Source organism: Anopheles coustani, chromosome 2 (genome assembly GCF_943734705.1).
Source record: "Anopheles coustani chromosome 2, idAnoCousDA_361_x.2, whole genome shotgun sequence".
In the NCBI taxonomy this organism is placed as follows: Eukaryota; Metazoa; Arthropoda; class Insecta; order Diptera; family Culicidae; genus Anopheles; species Anopheles coustani.
This window is the reverse complement of record NC_071289.1, coordinates 86,376,202-86,401,263: the sequence shown is the minus strand read 5'-3', so window position 1 is coordinate 86,401,263 and position 25,062 is coordinate 86,376,202. Positions and strand designations below refer to the sequence as shown.

Genomic DNA, 25,062 nt, shown 5'->3' with positions numbered 1-25,062 from the left:
CATCCCTCAACACATATACTGCTAGTTTTTTTAGATGTGCGAACAAATGTCGGAAAAGTGGAAAGTAGGGGAGTTTGCTCTTAACAACGTTTTCACACTCCTAATGGTAAACATCCCATCCTGTAATTCAGTGTATCCGTAATATGAATGAATTTGATTTATTAAATATATTTCGAATCCAAAATTACCTCACACTCTCCTTATCATTATGGCTGTCATAGAGTAGACTGATTCATCACTTCCACTCTACCGTCTGTGTATCAGATAATACTGTTTAAACAATAACCAGATGATTCAAGTCTGTGGAAGTCCCACTGCTCCGCTCGAGGCACTACATTCTCTTATCGTTGCGTGGTAAGTACTTCGTGTCTTGTTCGTAGTGTTGTTTTGGGTACCGCAAGTTTAGCTAAATTGTTAATTTAATCGGTGAGTTTCGGATGATTAGGACGATTCATTGATTACTCATCACCTGTACTGCTTATTTTAGTTTTAATACGATTTAATATTAAATATTTTATTCGAACATTTGTTTGTGCTCAACCATTGTCGCACGTTGTTTGTCAGCTTAATTAGATCGTCGCGTTTTTATGTACGGAATTTAAGTACGTTGGCCTGTCTGTCTCTCCCTGTCTTCCATTCTTGTAACCCACATTACCACTAGCGTCCAAGGACGAACGATTAAAACAACGAAACCAAATGCCAACACACTGCGCGTTGCGGTGCTCTCTAAAACTATTGCGATTCACCTAACTGATATCGCATTAATAATGATAAAATGGGAATCTTATGGGCACTTTTGCTGTAAGCTGGCAGATTTGAAGTGAGGTGGCTAGATTCAATGGGAGGACGGCTTAATGACGGGTGGGTCCACTCGCGTGGCGACGGGCTTTAGCGGGATAGGTGGTTTTGTACTGCTGTGTGGTGTCGGATTGCTTATATTGGCCGCCGATAGTGGAGTCATCTCCCGCGTACGCTTTACCCGGATCGAGTGGTTATCTCCGTTTGGCAGCATTATGGTTGGTCGTCGCAGCAGCATCGTCAGTTGTATCACGCAAAAAATGCCGAGGCTCTGGGAGGATATAGGAGTGACGGAAAAAGTATGATTAGTTGGAACTGTGTTGAACGAAATTAAACAATTTTTAGGTTAATTAAAACATGTGGCAGAATGCAACGTTTTCAAAAATACCGTTTTTTCTACCATACCACCATAGCATGCTACATATTTCATGAAACTTGCACGCAAACTTGTATGGCACGTGAAACATTTCACTAACGAATGTTTAATTTTCCCACGTGGCTCTAAGAGACTTCGATTTTCCAACTTGTCCTAAGTTAATTTTCTCTTCTAGCAGTAGATTTTTCATCCTTCACATCCACCTCCCCGAAGGCCACAGCGAGACTAAAGAGGAATTTCACGAAAAGATGGTCAAGGTGCCGAGACCAGGACCGAGAAAATAATGGATGAAAGCAATCGTGTGGCGGGCCCGATTGTTTATTATTACTTCTGCCCCGCAACAACCGCGCACAGAGCGGCAGAAAAATTGTTTGCCTTTTCCGTGTGTTTATAAACTGGCCATCGAAACATTGCAGCAGGGGGCGAGTGGATCTGCAAAAAAGTGTGTGTGTCTGTTTGTGGCTGTTTGTGGGATGATGATGTTTATATGTTTGGGAATTGTGTGTGCGCATTTTCTGACCACGCGCAACAAAGAATTGTACGTACAAGAAAGGGAAACACACAAATCCGTAGATCCCGCACATAGACTTCCGTAATTCGACCTTAGCTACAAAAAATTTAAAATTATCTACGAACGATCGGAATGTGGTTTCAAGATATTTAATCGAACTGGTTCCTAGTTTGAATGTATAAATCGGATGATTTATTCGACCACAGATGCAGTAACGGTTGGCCGTTGTTCAATCCATACCCTCCTCCATTGCTTTGCATGAGACACCCAAGTGAAGAAATTCATTGTCAGAACGTTCCCAGCGGCACCGTTGGCAAGGTTCCATCGTAAAAACCGAGAACGGTAGAAGACCATGACCTACATCGACTGAATTTCGGGTACAAAACAGACGCTACAAAACAGAGTCATCGTTTAAGCAACAGGTATAAAGCAACGCTCACACCACATGACCGGGTTTGTCTCCTCGGGAGAAACTGGTTAAAACTGGGGGGGATGAATCTTCCCACTCGTTGGTACACAACAATGGCTACATTGAGTCCGGAGATTCGTCCGTTCGTCGCGGAAATCCGTCAGAAAGAACGTCTATCTTCTGATCGTCCGTCCAAGTCGTGTGGACACTAAATCAGCCAAGCAGGCTACCGAACCGGCCATTCGGGCAAACCTGCAGCAGCAGCAGATGTCGAGGAATGAGTGGTATTTGCCATACATTTTCTCGGGACATTCTGTTGTGCTTCGAGATGACGCGCAGAGACCACCGCCATGGGGAGGGAAAATCCATTCATACGCATTTTCCTACCATTTAGCATAACGGGGTCTACGTGTGCGTGCGTACCGGCTGACAGACAACGGACGCGTGACGTCGTCGTCTCAAGGGAGCAGACAGACGGACGTAGAGGACGCGCGTTTTATTTTTGACCACCCGAGGGAGGATCGAAGCGAAGAATGATGCTGCAACATCGCATGCACGTTTTGTAGAATATAAATAATCTATTCATTATTTTGAAATCCTTCCACCCGCTCACGCTCAGGGACCTTTTCTTTTCGTCGTTCTGGACGGACGTACGAGGGGAACCAGGATGACTAATTTTCTTAATTAGTTACTCCATTTATGCTACAAAGATTTATCACCACACTAAGCGCGCCATTGGAAGTGGAGCAATGGCGTTCTCCCCCGCAAACGGATGCACATTTCGTGGGGGGGAAATTAAGTGGCTAGCATTCTTACGCCATGCCGACACCAACACTGTACTGCATCCCTACCTGTATCAGCGCGGAGGCAATCGCGACCACCGCGACGCGAATCATATTCATCTCGATACTTTTCACGAACACGTGCATGCAACCGGCATTGAACACCTTCGAGTTGACCGGATCGTAGCAGGACCAGGGGACACCTACTTTTTTATAGTCATGGATGCCATTGTAACCGCAGCAGTGAAACTGAAAAATAATAAACAACGATAGATTAAACGCTGGGGAGGCGCGAAACCCTCGAGGTAGCCACTGTTGACTTACGTCCCGCTGTAACCGGTTCCATATGTGCGTTTGGTCCTTGGTGGTGCTGTCTTTTGCCAGAAACTCCCCAAAGCTGGACTCAATGGCTAGCTCGGCCGGGGTGATGAGATGCGCCTTGGTGGCCACCGACCAGCCACTAACTAAGAATAAAATCACAATGAGGCCCACTAAAAATGCGCAGAACTGAAATGGAAGTGACACGTGAGTGAGACGGGCGATGGGGTGATCAGAAAAAGGATCTCCAACCAGGAATAGCTTACCGTTCCTAGGTAACACCGATGCTTCCGGCTCGTCGACGTCCAGCCAAGGTAGCAGAGGAGCTGTGAGATCAGCCCGAGCACGATCAGCACTGCGAACGGTTCCCAGAACTGATCCTTTACTATCGGTGAGTACTGCCGGTGGGTCCATAGGAGGAATGCTCCGATTACCAGCTGTGCGCCACCACATATCTAATTTCCAGGAATCGTTCAGAAACCCAAAAAAAAGAGAGAATAGTCAATTCCACGCTGACTCAGAATTAATTTCCTCCCTCCAAACGTCTTGTAGTAAACATCGTTCGCCAGTGATAAGCCTCGTTACATCTTCGTTCATTTGATCTCCGAATGAGGGTCCGAGAATCAGTGCACCATTCGCTGCGGGGTCAGCGAAACGAATAGTGTTAATTAGTGTAGTTCGTAAAATGCGTTTGAGCCATGGGCCCGCAGAGTAGTATAAACAAATTCGAACGAACGGTTTATACGAGCGCGACGAGTGTGTAAATTAAGATAAACAAACGCCGGAAGAATAGCTCCCTGGTCCACCCTGGGGAGCGTTGAGGCACAACTTTCTCGGAACTCGCCCACCACCGCCGTGGGTTTTCGCGGCAACATTCTGAATGTTTTGTTCGACACAAAGGAGTTCGGTTTTACTACGTCTAGATCTTCGCGTCTTGATGGTGACTCGCTGCATCCATCAGCGCCAAGCGGCGGAGGAGAGTAGGTTAATGTAATGTGAACAGGTTTTGGGGAAAATGAACTCCCACTTCTAATGGCAGTGTGGAGAAGCCGGGGGAGGTTGTGCAAAACAGACCCTTTCCGTTGATTGACATTCTAATGCCGGGGACCGTTGGGTTGTTGGGCAAACCGAAACGTGAATCCGGTGAGTCTGGCTGATTGATCGCTGACAGGTCGTGGTGTTTTGGGGCCCGGGAAAGCGAGAGTCATTAAGATCACTTCTCGAACCAGGCGTACCGTAAGCTGGTTGCATCGCGGAAAACTGCATCATAATCTGTTCGCACCATCGCGCCCGGGGGGACAGTTGAGAAAGTGTTGCTAAGGGGACATGTTACGAAAAGTGTTTTAGAACCATCGTTAATGCATCCATAAAGCATCGGATTAACTATTTCTAGTCTCGGCAGTTGCTCGCAGAACCCTTATTGTTAAACATCGATTTAAGTATTTGCGTAACATTAGTAGGCGGGAACCAAAAATAGGGACCGAAACAAGATTTTTTAATTACTTGAATCGTAGTAACGACTGCTATTTTGGAGAGTGCATCATTAGGAGTTTCTCTTTTACAAGATGGAAATGTTCTTATACTTGTTGGTTCTTGATCGTTTGTTTGAAAAGGGCTGCAGTAAAATATAATGAATCGAGTTTTTTTATTGTTAATAACTTGTTCAACAACCACATGGCTTGAACATTTACGATCTAAATGGTTAAAGCTAGTCTTCTCTACAATGAGCAAAACTAAACTATGATTTATGTTAAATACACTCCAGCACGTTTACCGTCCCTTACGCATATCAGCAAATATTGAAATGTAATTTCCTACACCTGTACTTTTCCACGACCGTTGGCTTATCATACACACGCGGTAAATATTAACTGTTTGCAGTTTGATTAAACATACCATGGAAAAGCATGTGAGAGTGTTTATATTTAAAGCGCTTGTTCAGGGCGGATTGTACCGTAAGCCTGTATTATTTAAATCTAATGTTCGCCTTACGTCGCCCAGTTTCAAAATGTGTCCAATTTCCTTCAGTTCCGTCTATAAGCGATTTGGAGTCACATTCTGCCAAACCCGGGTAATGAATGGCTTCCCCTGTCCGCGGGGAAAAGAAGTCCATCACGTAATAAGTTTTCTCGCCCGGCCCAAATCGTCAAAAGAGCCAACGTCGAACGGCACGCGAACGATCGCCATTTGTAACCACAATCCACAAACACCATTCGACAGATTCGCGCGCCCGAGATTCATAATTCTCAGTCCTATCACGTCTACGTCCGCCGCCGCGAACGGTAAAAAGAAAGATGCCTGGCACGATTCTCAGGCTTTGGCCTTTGGTACGGTCGGAGTGACACATGATCCAACGAAAAACCGATATTCAAACCGGAAGGGCACAAACTAACCGCCAACCGATTATTCGAAACTAACTCCGATATGGTGGGCTTTCTTCCAACTAGCATGCATTATGCATATTGTGCTCTGTCGGGGGGAAGGGAAAGAATTTGCGTCACCAGTGAATGGTTCGCTTTTCTTCTCCTTTTTGTGTTGTGACGAACTGAGATGTGGCGTAAAATTTTACCATAAACTTTTACCCTCCCAACAGACCATTTTAAACTTCTTACTGCCTCCCTTTTGCTATTGTGTGCCCCCATTTGTCCATTTTATGACTCAACAATAACAACAAAAACTGATGCCGGTGTTATTGTGCGTTGGTTTTGAGTAACACAAGCACACGACGAACATGGGGGCTATCTTTTTTGATTAAATTTACAAACAATGTACTAATGTGCACATTTGGAAAAGCCCTCATAAAAGTATCCGTGATGTGAACCGTTTTTGCCGGCGCGAATTGAAAGCCATTTGAGCATGTACTTGGCACTACTTTGGCATGCCACAAAATGGTCTCGGGCGATCGATAAAAACGGGTGGTGGATGGGAGGTTGGTCGCGGGAATTGAGACGTTGTTGATACACCGTTGGTCGTTTGTACGTGGAAAACCAATGAAGTCATCGATAAAAGTCCCTCATATCGAGGAATTATTGAAGTAAAATGACCTACGGTGATATCAAGCCATGTTTGCCAATTAATACGTAACAAGATTCCTAAACAAAGCTGATTGAACATTCATTTACTAATTTAATACGATCTTCAAAAACCCTCAAGCTTGCCACCCTCCCCGCGTCAGGGAAAAACGATACCATACATCTTGAACGTTTTTTTTAGCTGGCCAAACGCCAACAGATGAGGAAAAACTGTATCAAGAACGAACCATAATTTTGTTCGAAAATTTATTAGAGCGACGCAACGCCCGTTCACACACGTTAGCGAACCGTTTCTGGGCTATTAGAAGGAAAGCATCTTCAAAAACTCTCGCAAACACACAAACATGAACTCCTCCACATCTGCTCTTAGACGAAACGAAAATCTCCTAACGATCGACAGTCGCGACCGACACAGATGTACATATATTAAGATCCGCGGAATGGAGTCAGCAAAGGAGAAAAAAGGCAACCAACTCACATCTCGATGGAATGCAAGGGGAGGGGGATGTGTTTTAGTAAATGAAGTGTGACTATAAATCATTTCTTTATGAAAAACAGATACGACAGCCCGTCTCACACCACCGAGCAAGTCAGTCAGCGGCCAAACTCAACTCTCGATACACCGAAACCGACGATGATTTAGATGAACTTCATCCAACAGAAGGGGACGGCGAATGTTCATCCGATTCTAGGCAATTTTTTAAATAAAAAAAACGCAAATTCGAACTGCATTTGCACCGCTTCGAAAGCCGTCGGAGATCAAAGGGCTCATAAAATGTTTGGAAAAACGGTTTGACTTGTGTGTGGAATAAAACAAACTGTGTTCCATCATCATCTAAACATGAACATTGAACGAACGTTTTATGGGTGCTGTTTTACATAGTCCAACTAGACGGGGACTTTGAGTTCATAAAAATATCAGCAGTGGATCATCATCATCTCCTGCTGAAGCTGGAAGCTGGGCAAGAACACGTGCTTCCTCTTGTTCTTCCGCACAGGCTCAGCTAGAGCAGCATCCCGCATACAGATGTTGATGGCGGACAGCGAGGGTTTCTAAGTAGCACACAGCACATTAAAATGGCATCAAGAGGATACATTAGTAGCGCAGTTTCGATGGGATTTCCGAACAGAGACTGGTGATTGCTCTAAATGCATGCATAATCGGTTACCCAACGTGCACTTGAGTTCACCGTTAGCTTAGCAATTGCCAAGAAATAGGTATTCAAGAAATAAAAATCCAATGCAACAGACTCTCGTCTCGATGATGGATGTGCCATCCCTGTGCTGGTTCTCCCTACATTCGTTCCCTTCGGCGGATGCAGATTCAGTTCATGGCGCGCACTCTGATCGGTATATCCATTAGCAGCATAGACTAGACACAGCCGCAACCAAAGTCCACGCCCTTGCCAACATCCACAGCTGCAATGGAAAAGGGAACGGAGACAATTTTACCGAGATGCCGGGCGGGTAAATACTCTCCTTCGTGTACTTAAAGACTCTCGTCTATATGGCTAAACTTAGATTCGATCGGTTGAGCGGAGTACACACCTTCGACGTAGTCTTTTTGTAGCACGAAGATCGGTCTTTGGAGCGCCTGAGTATCGTTTTTCCATTCCCCCGTCGGGATCATTAAACGCCTCGATCACGCTCGATCCCGGTTGTTTGCAAAGCTACAGATTGGTGGCGACACGGGTTTCGAGAAGATGTTTTCCAAGTCGGAAGATATATTGTATTGGCGAACTACAACCGCACGGTTCGATGAGGTCCAGCAGCACGATCGAACTAACCGCCCCCGCTTAGCTTCCTCCATCCAAAACAGTCGGTCCAAAGCGACACATACCGACGGTAAATGTCATTTGTTTATTTATACGATCCGCCCGACCGAAGTCGGGAAGTGTATTCGGCTGGAAACCTCCAACCTTCCTACCATTCGGAAGATGTGAATTCTAAGCCGCAGAGGGTACACACCGCAGGAGAAGACGCCGGAAAATGCACCCTTCCGTAGCAAAGTTACGCAAAATCAGACAGACTGAAGCTGTTTCGCTACTCGAACGTTTGTCGGTTTGTTTGCTTTTGCAAAACGAGCAGAAAGTGCAACATCGGTTAGTTGCCGGTTCAGGTTCCTTGTTTGACAGCATTTGGCGGGTAGTGTAGACAAAAACAAACATTACCAGCGACCCTTCAACGGGCGGTCTGTCTTAGGTCAATGCGACGGAAAAGAAAAGATCCTTAATAAATCTAATGCCAATGAAGGTAAGTTTTGTTAACACGAATAAACCCAACATAAGAACCGAGCGAGCACAAGAAAAAGAACATAATTAGCAAAAGCTACCCAAATAATGCGCATCCTTTGAAGTGCGATCAAAAGGTGTGATCAAACAGTTCTAAAAATCGCTAATTTGAGAACTTGTTTGAAAGAGACCTAGCATCATTTAGCATCGATTCTCACCTTCGGTACGGAAGATTTGGTCCCCTCTATCGACCGGAACACCTTCTTGTGTACTAACCGGTTGTTTGTTGATAGCCGATTGAATTTATTGGCTTACAAAGTTAATTTGACAACTAAACATTGTATTGCTGCTAAACTGCTAACCCGCTGGGAACCCGCTCCATGCCACACCAGGTGGTTTCCACGCGGTTAACGTGTTTTAAGATAATTATCGGCTCTTCCAGCAAAGAGAAAATAAACATCCAATCCGACAAAGTGGGAAACTTTCTAACTTTCTTGTCTAGTGAGGTCTTTTGCAAGGATTCTGTTAAGTGATTGGGGTGGGGAGAAACCTTCGTTCTGTTCCGAAGAAGTCACATCCAAAGTTGGTGCATCGTCTTTTTATCGTCCTGTTACATGCAATGCAGTTACATATCTTCCACCGAGACTATTTCATTAATTGAATGAAGCCCTTTTCGCCACAATACGCAGCGAGCGCTTGCAGACATCCACTTCCATCCAAAGGGAAGGCTAAAATGGAACGTTTTCAAAATGGGGACGACTTATAAACTAATGCGTAAATGTGCAACGCGTTATTGCGTATTTACCCGGAGCGGTACCACAAATCTAGTTCTTTCTCTCCCTTTTCGAAACCGCAGGATACGCATATTCCGACGGAAGTTGGAAGAAGCTTGACACAGCGAATGCTGGGGTGTTCACATGAAATATGGTTGAAGCGGCAGCATCTTTCCGCGCAATAAAAACGGCACAATCTCGCGGCATCTGATCTATGCAAAATAAAGCCATCTGTGGCGTACGGTCGGGCTTCCCGGTACCCGTGGGAGGAAGACGATAATTTCCCGAGCCAGTACGAGGGAACAGTCAGTTCTGGCGAGAGAAGAATCAAGAATTCCATTAATTTCACTACATATGTTTTGTGCGAACGGAAACCGTTCCGTTGGCTGGTTGGGTGGCTGGTGTCATGCCAATGATGCAAATCGTACATTTCTGACCCCCCCATGTGGGGAGGGCTTTACATATGTTTAAAGCAAAACGTACACGCTTTCCGGGCAAGACAAACCGCCATGAAAATGAGATGTGGTACGGAGAGTAATCTATGAAATGCTTTTCTGCAGGATTAGAGTAATTGCGCCCTGGTTCAGTAAACGGTTCGTAAACTGACCAACGGGGTCAAGGGTCAACGCGGGACGTAGATGTACAGTCAGGGGCCGGTTCTGTTGAAGCGTGCTCATAATTTGGACCACATCCAAGCCAATGTTCTTACGACACTGGGATTGTGGTTCGTTGTGCGGATTACTTATGCGAAAGAACCGGCCAGCCTCTTTCGGTTGGTCATGGATTTGCTTCGAGCGTGGCGTTGGAATATTTTTTTTATTGCCCAAACATGTTAAGAATTATTATGATAGCTCCACGAGGCTGTACGAGTACATCGAAAGCTTAACTGAATTAAATGGGGAAAGCCACACACGACGAAAAGAAAGTTTGAGAGGGGGAGGGGGGGGGGGGGGGGGGGGGTAAATCGGAAACCCCGAAACGATTAGACGTCGAATCAACTTGGGCGGAAAGTAGAATCCCACCAAAAAAAAAAACCAAAAAACACACACAAAACAACAAACTGGGGATTAACTCCCGGTCACGATAATCCTTGCCAACTAGTTCTCTTTGGCCGGTTAGAGATACGTAGGGTCCGGGTAGATGCTAGGTCTGTAGGGCTTCATCAACAACACCACCAGCCAGCAATTCTGGCGTGACGAAAGTGACGCGTCCAGGATGACATTTACGTGTCTGGCAGGGATATGGGAGAGGTTATGGAGTCATTCCAGAGCAGATGGGAAGGAGCACTGTAGTGTGCTTGTTCCATTACTTTTCCCCACAGGCACCATCATTGAGTATTGTTTAGCAACCATTTTCCAGCCCAGTGCCTTTTTCTGCACATAACAGCCATGTCTAACGTGGCATCGGGAGAAGGGAGATAATTAGAAGCGTGTCGGGCAATACCGTGGAGAATTTGTCTCGCCAAAAATGCTGAAGATAATGATGGCTCTTTTCCTTCCCTTCCCAGGCTTTCCCTCCTGGTTCGGGGTACGGTGGACGACATCAACGATAACGACACCCGGGACTGGCCTCGGGTCGGATGAGGAGTGTGTAGTTTAGTGGCTTTGTGTCTACTCGTTTGCCATACTCAGCGCGCACTCGTTGTTGTTTATCATCAACAATTGCTAAACAGAAGACAAGATAAAACAGAGTCTACGGTACACACCCAATATTTCACCCCAACCTTGTGGGGATGAGTTTGTCGGTTTGGGGTAGGTTTGTTCTGGCTGTCTTTGTACCGTTCCCAGTGTTGTTCCACTACCTGTGGTACATATTTCTTGCATGCGTCAATGGGAGCAGTCGCGATATGATTGCTCAGCATGTTTTGAAGTAGCGTTACCCGAAGCATCATCTCGCATGTCGAGGGAATATTGTTGGGGTAGGGAAATTTGATTCTTCCCTCTCGAGAGGGAAGTGAGGTCATGGTGTGCATTCGAGGGTTGGCGAGTTTGTTCCTTTGTAAGACCTCAACATCACATATTCTTCCTTGTAGTTTCGAATGACATTTTTATGCTCCACTCTTTAGCTGCCCTCCGTATTTATTTACGTAAACCATAACGCGTTAGAAAAGGGAAACGTTTTTGGAATGATTTTCTTGGCTAGATTTCGTGGCATCTCGCACGCGTTGCGTTTTGGTAGAATATTTTGTTTGTTTAAACTTCGGGACCAAGTCAACATTAACGCCACCGGAAAACCACCGAAAAGTCGTTCGCGACGGACAGATGGATAGTCCTCGATTGCTTGGATTTCCCCCCAGAGTAAAAGATGGGTCATTTTAAAACAGTACCGCTATGCTTAATCATCCTTTCCGGACCACGATAACCGACAAGGGTAGCGCCTGTATTCCGTTGAAAAATGTGGCCGCAAGGGATGATGAATACAGTTTTCCCGCAACAAAGACTACTCCTTTCTGCGAAAAGCTATCTATTTTTATCACAATTCCAGTGAGATTTTGCCTGTTTTCTGAAAATGGAAAAACCACTGTCACCTTAGTAACCAACCGTCAACTTTTCGCTGGAGACTAACGGTTATTCAGTCTACATTCGTTTGTTCATCCGCGTTTCACTCCACACCGCGTAGCATGGCTTTCAGATTGTGCACCGAAGCATAACACCACCATGAGGTTTTCTTTTTTCTGAATTTTCATTGTTTGTTGTGTGATGATTTTGTCTAATGTGGGCAGCCGGTTAAGTCAATGAAACCTCCTAATGATGTTTAGCCACGCATTGAACCGTGTTTTCATAGATTTTTGGGAAAAAAATCAGCACTTTTCGTGTGTTATTTGCGTGATCTCTGCGCTTTTGATGGATAATACGCTGCCAAGGAATATTCCACAAATACCATGATCAACATTGAAGGGTCCGTTGGTGCAAGATCACCGACGATCGTAGCATGCGGCCTCGAGTCTGCTGCGATTACACCTTAAGTTTTTTTCCTTATGCACCCCAAGAAGTACCTACACACCCCCCTCGGCACGTTTTTCTCAACGAATTTTAGGGTGTTTCTCTAACACCACGAAACAGGCTTTTTTTCTCTTTCGTACATTCACAACTTTTTCCGCTAGTGCCGTTCCCTTCGCTCTAGCGTCGGAAACATTTTCTCACCTGCAAGACTTAACTTGCGCGTTGTCTGTTTTATTTTACCTGGCTGGCAAAGGAGGTTTGTAGCATTAATTAACCTGGCACTACGAAAGATAGAAAGAGAGCGAGAGTGGGCCGAGGGGTGTCGCCGATCGACGGAAATTCCGGTTTAGAGAAGGTAATTGTGTAGGTTATACCTGCGGCGCATTGTGGCGTTGTTTGAGAGATGCATGGAACTGATGCGATTCTGACGCAAATTGATGCATTTGTTGAGATTTTTCTTACACTAGGCACACTGTTTAAAGGGCCGATGGGCCACGGGGACAACGTGTGTGCGTGAATTGCAGATAAATAACCTTCGGCGATCCCTTCCAACAGGCAGCAGAAATGGCTGAATCGACGCGAGAAGGGGTGCACACCTTCGGCACGACACATCATCAATGTGCCCATTTTCATCAGCGGTAGCATGAATTGCATGATCACTTGCGAACGTTGCTGTTTAGCAGCAATCCAACTGCAGAAACTAACAGGAACAACAATCCTTGAAACAACCCAATTTACGAACGGATTTCAAACGAACGAGATGCGACGCCATACCGCTTGGAGGGGTAGGTTTTTCTTGCGGAATAAACCTTTTATTTTTGGAAAAACAGTAGAACCGACTCACTCACCGATATTAAAATAACATATGCGTACACTAAATACTTGAAACACTTGATGCGAGCGGAAAGACGCATTTTAGTATGGCTTGCCTACGATACACTCGATGGAAACATGGGATCACTTCGAAGCACGGTTAAGACGGAAACTGCACTGTTACTGGCGTTATTTCAATACATAGCATGTTTTAAACTGGAATTGCATAAAACAAACACTGACAATAAACCCACAAAGATACTTCTGAAACGCACGGCACAAAAGGCGTGATTTTTAAAAACCGAACCGTCGCGATGCACTGTCTTGGCTCAAGACAACAAAATAAAAGCACACGAGAAAAATCTTTCGTTACACCACTAACCTACCGTCTCAAATGCTGTCGCTATACTGAATGCGCTTTCTGTAATTCGAACGATTTCTTCACGTTTCCCGAACGGACGGATGGTACGTTGCAACAACAACTACAACTAGAACGAAGCAGCGGCGCGCCAACAAGCTTCAAAAACCTTGGTCACAGCTTGAAATAACGACTGAAATAGCTAATTTGTTAATAACTTTTTAGTGCCCCGATCAATTTCAGCAACAGACCACACAAATGAAAGGTCTTTTGAAGGCAAATAATTTGATTCCATAAAGATTCTACCTCGATTCTTAGTTTATGAAATAAACATTTGAATGGGATGTAGGTACAGATACCTTGGTTGGTTCTGCTGAAATAACAAATTTGTTAACAACTTCATGATCGCTTGATCGATTTGTACATGTGACTCCTCAAAAAAAGTCTTTTCAGGACACACAACTTTGTGGTACAAAAGATCTTTCCGTCTTTTATAGTTTTTGAAAAAACTAATTGTGCGGGAAAGAGACAGCCGGGAACAAGGTTGATAAGCCTCGATTACTGACACCGGCAGCGATTGTAAACAAAGCAGCATGCGTCTAGTTACGAAAATCCATCCAATCGAATCTTGTTTTGTTTTTCCTCGATATTACTGTTGGTAATTTGGCAAAAATGTTAAGAACTTTTGCAAAAACAACGAGAATGCTGCTACAGGCTTCCTTTGCAGCCATTCCACCAGCTGCAGGAACTAGTGTACTCCAACCACGTGGGATGTTGTGGAAAAATTACGCCAATTTTCCCCACAGCAAAGAACGGCCAGAAAAAAGTGTTACCACCGAAGGGACAAAAGTACCGAAACCGTCAACCGATATGGAGAAACGTAGAAAAATTCTCGAGCTAGAGATCGAAGTGATGCGGCAAGAAGGACGAAAGGTACCTTCGTTATCCACAATCAAACCAGACCAGTGGGAACATCTGCTAACACTAGGCTCACGGTAAAGGAATGCAGTGCTGGATAAAATGTTGCTGGTTTTTTTTCTTGCTTCGTACATTAACTCATTGGTTGCTCAACAGAAATCAACGCCGGCATTATTATATGTACTTGTGGAACATTGAAGTGGTACGCCAAAGCCAGAAGATTAAAAAGGAACGCAAACAAGAAGAGATCGCCAAGCGACGAGAGGAACTAATGAAGGCAACCGCGGAAAACGATCACATCGTGTACGGTCTATTTCACAACACCATGTTCCTGAGGATATACGACTCAACTGTGGACCACTTCCATAACAATCGGTTGGTGTTACGGTAATGGTTGTAATCCGACCTGAAGTTTCTCAACGTTCTTTTCTGTCGTCATTGCCCTTTATAGGCTCATTCAAGCGATGCAGTTTGGTATCAATCTCGTGATCGACTGCTCCTACGACGAGTACATGAACGACAAGGAAATGCGCAATACAGCGAAGCAGCTAATGCTATGCTTTGCACAAAACCGTGCCCATCCGGAACCGTTCAACATACACCACTGCAATGTAGACTACCGTAAAACGACGATGAAACAGCTCGAAAAGCATCTCGTTCAGATCCACCAGCCCGAGTTCCCGTTCAACATTACCGAACGCAGCTATCTGGATCTATTCCCGAAGGAACGGTTGGTGTACCTAACGCCGCACTGCAAGAACGATCTTACCGAGTTCAATCCGGACGATATCTACATTATCGGTGCGATGGTGGACAAATCCTCACAGGAAGCGGTATCGCTGGGAAAGGCGAAAAAATTGGGCCTCCGAATGGCACGACTACCGTTGGATAACTATTTTCAGTTTAAAAGTGGAAAATCGCTTACCCTCGACCAGATGGTGATGATAATGTTGGAGCTAAAGGGAAGCAATGATTTTGGCAAAGCTCTTCAATTTGTTCCCCGGCGGAAGATTATAACGATGGATGAAGAGACGGAAAGGGAGAAACAGAGGCAAGAAGCAAGCAAATTTAAGTTTAACTTTAAACGCTCTGGTGACAAATGGAACAGTAGTAAAAAGTGGCGGTAAAAGCAAATACGCAACTATAGTTTATGTTAGTAATACACATTGGTGCACCCATATGCGCTACCGACAGTGGTATATTTCAATTAACATTAAAAATATCTTCATCCTCTCTGGTGAAGATGAGGATAGTCCAGTCTAGAGCGCCATGTCGTCTGTCTATGCTTAATTTCTTCGCCGTCTCGTTCGACTGATACGCCACGCGTTCGGTTCCTCGTACTTGTTGTATAACGGTTCCAACCGTTGGTTCTTCTTGAACTTGCTCAGCTTGGTCGGGTCGGAGAAGCGGAAGAACGCCGGGGCAAACTCCACCAGCCACTTCGGATCGATCGTAGTCACCTCGCGCATGTACTCCTTGGTCGTCTGTACGAGTTCGTGATAAACAACCCTAAGAAAGAGACAAAGAAAGAAATAATCGTTAATGAAATTTGTTATTCTTTAGGCTATCATGCGCCGTCGTTTGTTGCTGGTTTCTGGTTATCCCACGCACGCAGGATATCTTGCTTTTGCCATGGTTACCTTTCTAATAGCCTACTTTAATTGAGGCAGTAAAGTTCGTTGGTTTAGCGAAAAAAAGTAAACGACGAAATTTTGACATAAAAAAAATCGAGATTTAGTTTTTCAAATTCTAAAACCAAAATCGTTAAATCTCCAATTAATAATCAAATCTTCTTCTAGGTGGGGTATTGTTTAGGCTAAAGTTCCTGCGTTCAGCTTTCAAACAAGGAGCATTTTGCATATAATTTTTCGTCAAAAACGACCATATGTCCATAAAGATACTACTTACCATTCCGGCTGCCGATTGAACAATGCACTGGAGGGATGAATGTAGACGACCTGTGAATCAACCAACGTCCGGTAACCTTCCTGAGGGTCCTTTTTCGCTGCGTTCCTGAAGAAACCGGAACAGATTGCCTTCTGCACCCGGACCGTGTTCTTTCCCGCCGACACCACGTCCAGTTTGTGACGATCCATAATGCCCAGCAGCTGCTTCCGGACATCCTGAGCGCGCTTAAGTGTACGAATCTGCACAAAGTTTTCGTAGCACCACGCGTTGGAGAACTTATTGTTTTTCCAGCTATTGTAAACCGCCAGTAGCGTTAGATGGTCTCCCTCAATCTGATTAAACTTTGCCTTCTTTTGATCGGCAAGTGCCTGCTTGTCCTTTGGCCGATAGAACACATTCTGAACGGAGAGCATGGAAACGATCGTGAGTACCTCGTCGGAGCACTGGAGTGCCACGGACATAATGAGCAGCTTGGAAAGGTTCGGCTCGAGAGGAAATTCGGCCATACGTCGGCCGAGGCGCGTCAGTAGTCCCTCGTTGTCGAGTGCCGACAGCGAGTGGAGCTGTTCGAGGGCCATCACTAATGATTCTACGGGTGGGGCGTCCATGAAGTCGAAGTGCAGCAAATCGTTGATTCCCATCGTTTTCAGCTGCAGCACGGTGGTGGCAAGGTTCGTTCGTTGGATTTCCGGTACCGGCGTGGGTAACATTTCGTCTCGATAGGCACGCTCCGTGTACAGACGGTACGCTTTGCCCGGCCCGGTACGTCCAGCACGGCCGGCACGTTGTTTAGCGGCTGCCTGGGAAATGGGAGTTACGACCAACGAGTCCATGCCGGTCTTTGAGTTGTAAACCTTCTGTTTTACGAATCCTGGATCGACGACGTAGTAGATACCGTCGATCGTGAGTGACGTCTCGGCAATGTTGGTAGCAATTACAACCTTCCGGCTGCCGGGTGGTGCTGGGTCGAAGATGCGCGTTTGCATTTCCGAAGGAAGGGCAGAGTACACGGGAAGGATAATCAACTCCGGCACGTCAGGGCCGAGCGATTTCATGCGCTCGTAAAGAATCTCGCAGGCAGTGTCGATCTCCTCCTGTCCGGTAAGGAAAAGCAGAACATCCCCGGGCGGTTCGCGAAGGTGAATCTGCATCACGGTAATAAGCGACGCGTCGAGATAGTCCGTTTCGGGTTCTTTTGTGTAGAGAATTTCTACCGGAAATGTTCGTCCGGGGATGGTGAAAATTGGTGCTTCGAAAAAGTACTGCGAAAATTTAACCGCATCCAGCGTTGCCGACGTTACGATCAGCTTAAGTTCGGGTCGTTTTTGTACCGCTTGCTTTAGCAACCCGAACATGACGTCGGTGTGGATCGTCCTTTCGTGTGCCTCGTCAAGCATAATAACGGAGTAGGATTTGAGATCGAAATCGACCAAACACTCGCGCAGCAACATACCGTCCGTCATGTACTTGATCACCGTCTCCTGGCTGGTGCAGTCCTCGAAACGAATCGTATAGCCCACTTCCTGTCCGAGCCGACAACCGTACTCTTCGGCCACGCGCTTTGCCACAGACATGGCAGCAACACGACGCGGTTGCGTACAGCCAATTTTTCCTCGCGCGATAAACCCGCTCTCGGCGAGATACTGCGTGATTTGAGTCGTTTTGCCTGAACCCGTTTCACCGATTACGATCAGTATTTGATTATCGGTGACGGCTTTGATGAGATCGTCCCGGAGTTTGTAGATGGGCAGTGATTGACGTTGCTCGACGAGACTCATGTCTGTTTTTCGCCCGAACGAACTCTTTTTACCACCAATGATGGCTTTCTTCCACTCCGGCACATCCTGCGTGGACATACCGACACCGCGTGTGTTCGCTGCTGTCGTACGCTCGTCGTCCTCATCTGGCAGCGGATCGATCCAGTTTTTGTTCATGTTGGTCGGTACCGCGTCCATTTCCTGCTCTCGCTGGAGCATTTTGTGCTCGCGCCGTTCTTTTGCCAACGCAGTCTGCATCATGGCAGCTTGCGCAAGAGAACCATCGGGATTTTTAACGATCCTCACCGGTGATAGGTCGTGCAGAGCTCGTCCATGGCCCTGCAGGAACGGTGGTTCATCTTCGACGATCTCAATCTCAATATCCGCCTCACTATCTTCGTCCTTTGGTAACAGGCCCGTCTCTTCGTCGAAATCGGGCATTTCGGATCGATCGATCACACCGGACGAAATCATCTGCTTGATTTCCCAACGCTCGGGGGAGGAGATTCTGGTAACCTTTTTGCGGGAAGTTTCCTCTACTGGTTCGAGCGTGCCCTCCTGAAGGTTCAGCATCGACGGAATCATCGACATTGGCCGGTCGGGATTGCGACCAGGTAGATCTGATTCGGCCGCATCCTTAAGGTGTGAGTGCGAGAGTGGGTTCAGATCGCGACCCGTCGATTGCTCCACTTCCTTCATGCTTAGGGAAATTTTATTGCCCGCTAGGGACATTACTTTTACCTTCACGTCGTCGCCTCGGTTTACGACATCCGTCACGAGGTTCACGCGCCCCTCGGTCGATAGCTGCGAGATGTGAACCAAACCTTCCTTTTTCCTTCGGAAGCCAACCAGCTGCACGAAACAACCGAATGCTACGATGTTCACCACTCGACCATCGTAGATTTTTCCTGGTTCCGGTTCCTCCGGCATCGGAGGCGTACGTTTTCGTTTCTCCACCATCATGCGATCCATCGAAGGGCTACGATTCCGTTGTCGTGCACGATCCTTCGAACGACTTCTGGAACGGCTTCTTCTTGTCTTCCGCTCGCGATCGCGTTCACGATCCCTGTCTCGGTCACGTTCACGATCCCTGTCGCGGTCACGACCACTGCGATCACGTTCCCGATCGCGGTGTCGTTCGCGACTCCGCGTACGGCTTCTACGTTTACGATCCTTTGATCTGCTTCTCCTCCGACGATCGCGTGATTTGCTTCTATCTCTTCGCTTCTCGCGCGATTTGCTCCGTTCCTTTCTGCGCTCCCGTGAGTGACTGCGACGATCCTTTCGCTTTACTTCCTTTCCTCCGTCTTCGGTCGATTTCGACGGAGCGAGACTCTCCAACTCTGCAAACATATTATCCACCTCCAGTTGTTCGCGGGACTTGCTGTCGATCTTTTTCTCCACCTTGGATGGAGCCATTTTTTCCAGTTCCGAAAACATATCGTCCACAACCACTTTGTTCGTAGTCTTTTTATCTTCCTTTCGGTCCTTCACGTCTTCCTTTTCGTCGTATTCGCCTTCGTCGGATGAGTAGCCTTTTTTGTTGTTCGGTATAGCCAGGCCGGGAAATTTGTATGCTAAATTGTTTCCATCGTTCGCGTCGTCCTCGAAGGCGGATCCAGTGCCTCGTTTGCCCGATGCTGGTTTCATCAGCTGGATAATGCGCAGCAGGTTTGTCGTGAAGGAATCGGAAAATTCTGCTCCATTCTCAGCCAGAACGCGCTTGAACGCGTCGAGGGCTGGGTTTTTGTGTGCCAGATCAATGATAAACTCCGCTGTAGAAGAAAAGTTTTTACTTATTAGATACATGTTCCATGAGGTCACTACCGTCCAGCACCATAGCTCGGGAAAAATGTCCTTACCCAAATCCTTATCGTTCAGTCCAAGGTGGTTCTCTAGTTCCGTACATATCTTCGACACCAGCGAAAGGTGTTCCAGTTGCTCCAATTCATCCATTTTGTTGGACGAAATCAAGTAATTACAAAGGAAGAAGTAACTTTTTTATCCAACCAGGTTTTTTCCCAAATAAACTTTCCACTTTTTCACAAATAGACGCGAGAATGTTTTGATAATTTGACAGTCTGACAGCCACTTCGTCAAGTTTAAATCAAGGTACATACATATGTTTCGTTCAGTTTTTGATTTTTATGTGAACTTTGCTGCAATAAATCCATACAATTTTTCGGTGAATTTCGATACGTGTTTATAAAATAAGAATCTTTTTGTTCATTTTGAATGCATTCTGATGAAATTTCATTAGTTTGATCATGAATAATTTTCATTTCAATTCGCCGTCACTGAACTTATGCTGTCATTATTCCATTGTAGACTGTCACGGCGATAAAAAACCATAATAAACATTGCTTAAATGTGATTTGGCAGGAAACCACAGCGACTTGCGGTCTGTATTTTCTTCAATTTTGTGATAAGCACCAAACAAAGTAGTGATTAATCCACTAGAATAGCCTTATCAGTTCAGAAACTAGAGATGCTGCAACCAAAAGTGCTCACATCGGTTCTAAGCCAAGCAAATACGGGAGGAGTGGAAAACACAATGTAAGTATTGAATTCAAGAAACAACATAAACAGATCCACACAACAGATTGAATGTGATTCTTACTTTTGATTTTCATAGCTTACTTACTCACGAAGGAGCACTATTGGCGTTTTCTGGTTTTGGGGATCGAGACGCTACGGTAACGGCTGCCATTGCCAGTAATATTTGGTCAGTGTATGAAAAAAATGGCCGAAATGCATTCCGCGAAGATCGCTTGCAGTATGTTTTCCTTCAGTGCGAAAATGGCAATGTAGTTATCACACAGGTGGCCAATCTACTGCTGTGTCTTTATGCACGAGACACCGTTGGATTGGGCATATTGAAGGAGAAGGCACAAGCCCTCGCGACATACCTGGAAGGTCCATTAAAAGAGATAGCGACATCGTAATGCAACCTAAAAGATCCTTTTTGTTTACTAATGTTTATTAGATTTATAAATACACCATTTTAATCGCTTCTAAGCTGCTTGTAAAAGTGAACAGAGTAATTTTTGTTAATTGCAAAATTCGTTACAGGCTGCAGTACCTCGTGTTTAGCAAACGTTTTGATAGCTTCATTGTGTTCCCCAATTTCATCTTTGCTAAAGGTGGTCAATTGACGTGTTTCGAAGCACAGCAAACAATCAGGTTTCCAATTTGCGCGGAATCCCGTTTTCAGCAGACGGAAGTAGTTGGCAGCCACGAAAACTGCATCAAACTTGCCAGCGTATCTTGCATCTTCCTGTACACGTACGACGTCTTCGACAGACAAAAAGAATATTTTTAAATTTTCACACCCAACCATGGGACCGTCGTAGCGTGTAGCTTCCAATACTTCCGTTCGGGCATCGTGTTTGTTGAGATTTTTGCCAGTGTCCAACTTATGCGGACCGTATTGATGTATATCCTTTGAGTCGAATTGATATGCTTGCTTTTCTTTAATTTCATACATTATCTGCATTATGTTTCGTTCCGTTATATCAGTCGAACGGAAATCGTTCACTCCATGCTTCGAACGGGTAAGCCGCTCCTCGGGGCACCGTTGGCCGAAGGAAATAAACGGTCCCGTTGAGTTATCTCCAACCGATCCGCGATGGTGGTATGTTTTCCCCTTTCGCACAAGCCCCACGGCGAACGTTTTGTTTGGGTCGCTTTGTTCGTATTCCGGAAACGTGAAGGCAATCCCCGTCTCACGCCAGTGCTTGTACTCTTGGGGACATATTTGTTTCGCTCCGTTTTCGCGTAGCCTCATTTGTAAGTCCCAATCAAACGCACCATTTCGGTGGTCATAGCGCACGCCCAACTGTGCCCTCGTTCTATCTTCCCAATAGCGGGCAATGTTGAACACATGTTCCCTGGCGTTGGTCCAGAACCGGAACACATCTTCCAGCTGATCGCGTTCTTTGTACCTTAGTGCTTCGTAATTGAAAATCGGAGAATAGCGCTGCGCGTACTCGGGATCCGTTACGATGTTCGTGAGCACTTTAGCTTTACTGTTCAAGTAGGCGTTGCTGTATGGCCGAATGAGACTGTTTCCGAAGAGGTCCATAAAAAGATGAGTTTTTCCCCGTGTGGAAAGTTGCTCGGGATCCTCGAGAGCGATTGCCACCAGAAGCATATGCCTGGCAATAAGCTCTATGCATCCTTCAACGATGTAAAAGTTTACTGTCACTTGTGGATGACGCCAAAGTGTAGCTGCTGTCGCCAGGATGTGCCGCGGATCACCACTGCCAAATAAAAGGATATCCAGAGAGTCGGGTAATGGCGTATCTTTGGGACGGATTTTTTTATATTCCTCAACCAGATCAAGAGCTTCACTAAATCCCCAAAACATGTTGCTGAAGGAAGGTCACTTAATGTACTGATGCGTGAAAGTTCCAAGCAAAATTCTATATTGGTCCTAGCAACGGGTTAACATGTTTCCATAGTAATACGTTTGATATCATGTTGTCGCTGGTAGATTTCTTAAGTATTAATCGCGGAAAGTATTAAATAATTCAAAGAGGTCCTTTCTTTTGAGCAAATTAAATTTTTTATTGTTTTTCATTAAAGAACAGTAGAAATAAGCATATGCATATATGTTGTCTTTATTTTGATTCTAATTTTTGTTTTGTGATGCATTAAAATATTTAACATTTACCGAATTAGGACCGTTCTTAACGGATAAAAATAATCTCATTGCTATTGATGCATTATTCTGGTGCTTGTATAAGCGAGGGCGCAGTGGTTGTAAACTCAACAAAAATCAAATTCGTTCCATTAACATCATTTTGTTGGCAGTTTAGTAGCACAGGTCTCTGTTGTGTTTCACTAAATGAGGAATATTTAGATTTCCATTTTCTCCGGTCGTTTGCCAACTCCTCCGGCTTTATCGAAAACCAGATTAGCCACCTCGTACGCCAGTTGCACAGCGTTGGCTCTAGTATCCGCCTCGGCATACACCCTCACGATATCCTCCGTACCGGAAGGACGAACGAACGAACGACCCTTCGGGAACTTGGCCACAATTTCGTTGATCGAATCTTGAAGACCCTCCGGAGTGACGACGACACGATCCGCGTCCGTAACGGTGATCACGTTGCGATCAGCAAGGTAAACCTTCTCCAACAGATTCGGCAAATCGGTATAACTCGCTAGCCAGTCGTTAAGAGACCAACCCTTAGCATGTAGCACCGTTTCAACTAGCAGCAAATCGGAGATTGCGTCACCGACCGTTTCGTTGGTTAAGTCAATCATTTGCAGTAAACGTTTGGCAGTTTCTCGTTGCTCTTCGGAGATCGTTTCATCTTTGCTAGCCGCTCGAATTGCATCCTTTGCCTTGTTGCTGTAGATTATCGTCCCATGACCGTTTGCCTCAAAATACACGCCGATGTCATAGTCGAGGGCTTTGTGGTGCAGATGTTTAACACCCGTCCTTGTACAGCTGACGGGGATTTTCATCTGATTGACGATATAATCCGTTGATGCACCGTTTGCGTAAGCAGTCTGGACCAGACCCATCTCCAACTTTACACCACATTTTTCAATGAGATCCTTCAAATATCCCGCCAGCAGGGTAGCTATCCGATCACCGTCCAGAAGGTGGAACACTCCGTCGCTATCGGTGAAGTAGTACACCACACGATCGGCATCACCATCCACCGAAACGCATCGACCATTAGGTAGAGCGTCCTCCGGTAGTGCCTCGGGGACACGATGGTTCGTTTTGACGAAATCGGCTCCACATTTAAAGTTGATTTTCCCATTGCTGTTGAACACCTTTACGTTCAGGGATCCGTTGAGCTTCTTGATAAAACCCAGCATTTTAAGCGAACCCACACCGTTAGCCCCGTCGTAAAACAGTTGGTTCTTGTAGTTGCCATTTTCGGTTGAGTCTCCGCGAAGCGTTTTGAAAGCTGTTATCAACTTGTTCATGTACCCTTCCTCCGTGGGTAAACCGTAAGCATTCTGGGTGTTGGTGCAAGTCACGAAATAGTGCAACATCGGTGTTGTAACGATCCCGAACTCAGTAACGGTTCCTTTGAGGGCCAACACACCGTTGACTACGGCACGGGAAAGCTGCGGGCTGTGATAGCGTGTATCCATCCCAACAAAAACCTTCGCCTGTTCGTTGTTATCTATCTTCTCTTGTTCGCAAATTCGCGCTACCTCTGCCTCGAGCTCACCGTCGGGTACGTTGACCAGGTCGGTGGCTAGTTTTTCCCACCGCTGCTCCAACATTTCTCCCAGTGGGTCAATCAGTTTCACCCCATTATCGTGCTCCGGATTGTGCGAAGCCGTTATCATGACGCCAATCGCTTGGCTTGCTTTCGCCCGGGACCGTAGGGCGGCCAGCACACCCATTCGATACATGACGTAGTCCAAGTTATCCGCGCTGGATGGAGGAAAGTAAACAAACGTATTAAGAGATAAGCATTTTATGGTCGCACGATAGCGACTTGCGCGTTCGTGCTACCATTCAAGCAACCACTCAACAAGGAAATGAATGTCTTGCCCATTCCCTTTCACTAAACCAAGCCTTCTACTTACTGTGAACGGAAACCTGCCGTTCCATACTGAATATCCTTCTGAGATTCCTTCTTTTGGTGGTACTCCTTCGCAAATGCAAACACTGAGCGTAAGTTAACCGACATTTTCTCTATTGATGTTGATGACCGGTTTCCTTCCGTTTAACACACAAGAACGCACCAAACCGAGGTAGAATTTGATTGGAAAATTGGTTTAAATTCGTTACACCGTCCTGTGGGTGGTAGAATGCAGGTTAACCGACCGAACAACAACGAGTGAATGGAAATGAAACCTGTTCGCCCGCTACAACACAACGTCAGCAGCATTCGTGTGGAAGGCAAATTTTTGAAGGAATGAAAAAAAACACCGAAAGAGGGCGAGAAGTAAAAACAAGCTGTTTGGAAGACACAAGGTGGAACTATAAGGCAAATAAACATGATCTTTTTTTTGTAATCCCCATTTCTATTGCAGTCTTAGTTTATTTATGTTACATAAATAATTTTTTAATAAATTCAACAATTAATTTATGAATTTTAGTAAAGGTCCATGCATCGATAACTTAAGAGGAATGTCAAAGTATTTTTTTCAACACC

At 45.6% G+C, this 25,062-nt stretch overlaps 6 protein-coding genes across 6 annotated transcripts; 2 read left to right on the top strand and 4 right to left on the bottom strand.

The window, feature by feature from the left end:
• Positions 1–426: 426 nt before the first annotated feature.
• LOC131265460 (tetraspanin-1) lies at positions 427–13,086 on the bottom strand. The gene is made up of 5 exons (XM_058267725.1): positions 13,021–13,086; positions 3,461–3,649; positions 3,201–3,383; positions 2,946–3,125; positions 427–1,069 (listed from the first exon to the last, which is right to left on the bottom strand). The coding sequence occupies exons 1-5, from the start codon at positions 13,084–13,086 to the stop codon at positions 836–838; spliced, it is 852 nt and encodes a 283-aa protein (XP_058123708.1). The 3' UTR covers positions 427–835.
• A 908-nt stretch (positions 13,087–13,994) lies between these two features.
• Positions 13,995–15,462, top strand: LOC131262015 (mitochondrial ribonuclease P protein 1 homolog). The gene is made up of 3 exons (XM_058263907.1): positions 13,995–14,338; positions 14,418–14,636; positions 14,713–15,462. The coding sequence occupies exons 1-3, from the start codon at positions 14,016–14,018 to the stop codon at positions 15,386–15,388; spliced, it is 1,218 nt and encodes a 405-aa protein (XP_058119890.1). The 5' UTR covers positions 13,995–14,015; the 3' UTR covers positions 15,389–15,462.
• An 85-nt stretch (positions 15,463–15,547) lies between these two features.
• LOC131262014 (ATP-dependent RNA helicase DHX8) lies at positions 15,548–19,897 on the bottom strand. Its single transcript, XM_058263906.1, has 3 exons — positions 19,789–19,897; positions 16,170–19,701; positions 15,548–15,770 (listed from the first exon to the last, which is right to left on the bottom strand). Exons 1-3 carry the CDS (start codon positions 19,880–19,882, stop codon positions 15,548–15,550), a joined length of 3,849 nt encoding a protein of 1,282 aa, XP_058119889.1. The 5' UTR covers positions 19,883–19,897.
• Positions 19,898–20,276: 379 nt separating this feature from the next.
• On the top strand, positions 20,277–20,951 carry LOC131263622 (ragulator complex protein LAMTOR2 homolog). The gene is made up of 2 exons (XM_058265852.1): positions 20,277–20,482; positions 20,562–20,951. The coding sequence occupies exons 1-2, from the start codon at positions 20,415–20,417 to the stop codon at positions 20,869–20,871; spliced, it is 378 nt and encodes a 125-aa protein (XP_058121835.1). The 5' UTR covers positions 20,277–20,414; the 3' UTR covers positions 20,872–20,951.
• LOC131265222 (dynein axonemal assembly factor 3 homolog) lies at positions 20,931–22,295 on the bottom strand. Its single transcript, XM_058267484.1, has one exon. It carries the CDS (start codon positions 22,293–22,295, stop codon positions 20,931–20,933), a length of 1,365 nt encoding a protein of 454 aa, XP_058123467.1.
• Positions 22,296–22,476: 181 nt separating this feature from the next.
• LOC131262341 (phosphoacetylglucosamine mutase) lies at positions 22,477–24,767 on the bottom strand. Its single transcript, XM_058264320.1, has 2 exons — positions 24,491–24,767; positions 22,477–24,335 (listed from the first exon to the last, which is right to left on the bottom strand). The coding sequence occupies exons 1-2, from the start codon at positions 24,592–24,594 to the stop codon at positions 22,787–22,789; spliced, it is 1,653 nt and encodes a 550-aa protein (XP_058120303.1). The 5' UTR covers positions 24,595–24,767; the 3' UTR covers positions 22,477–22,786.
• Positions 24,768–25,062: the final 295 nt, after the last annotated feature.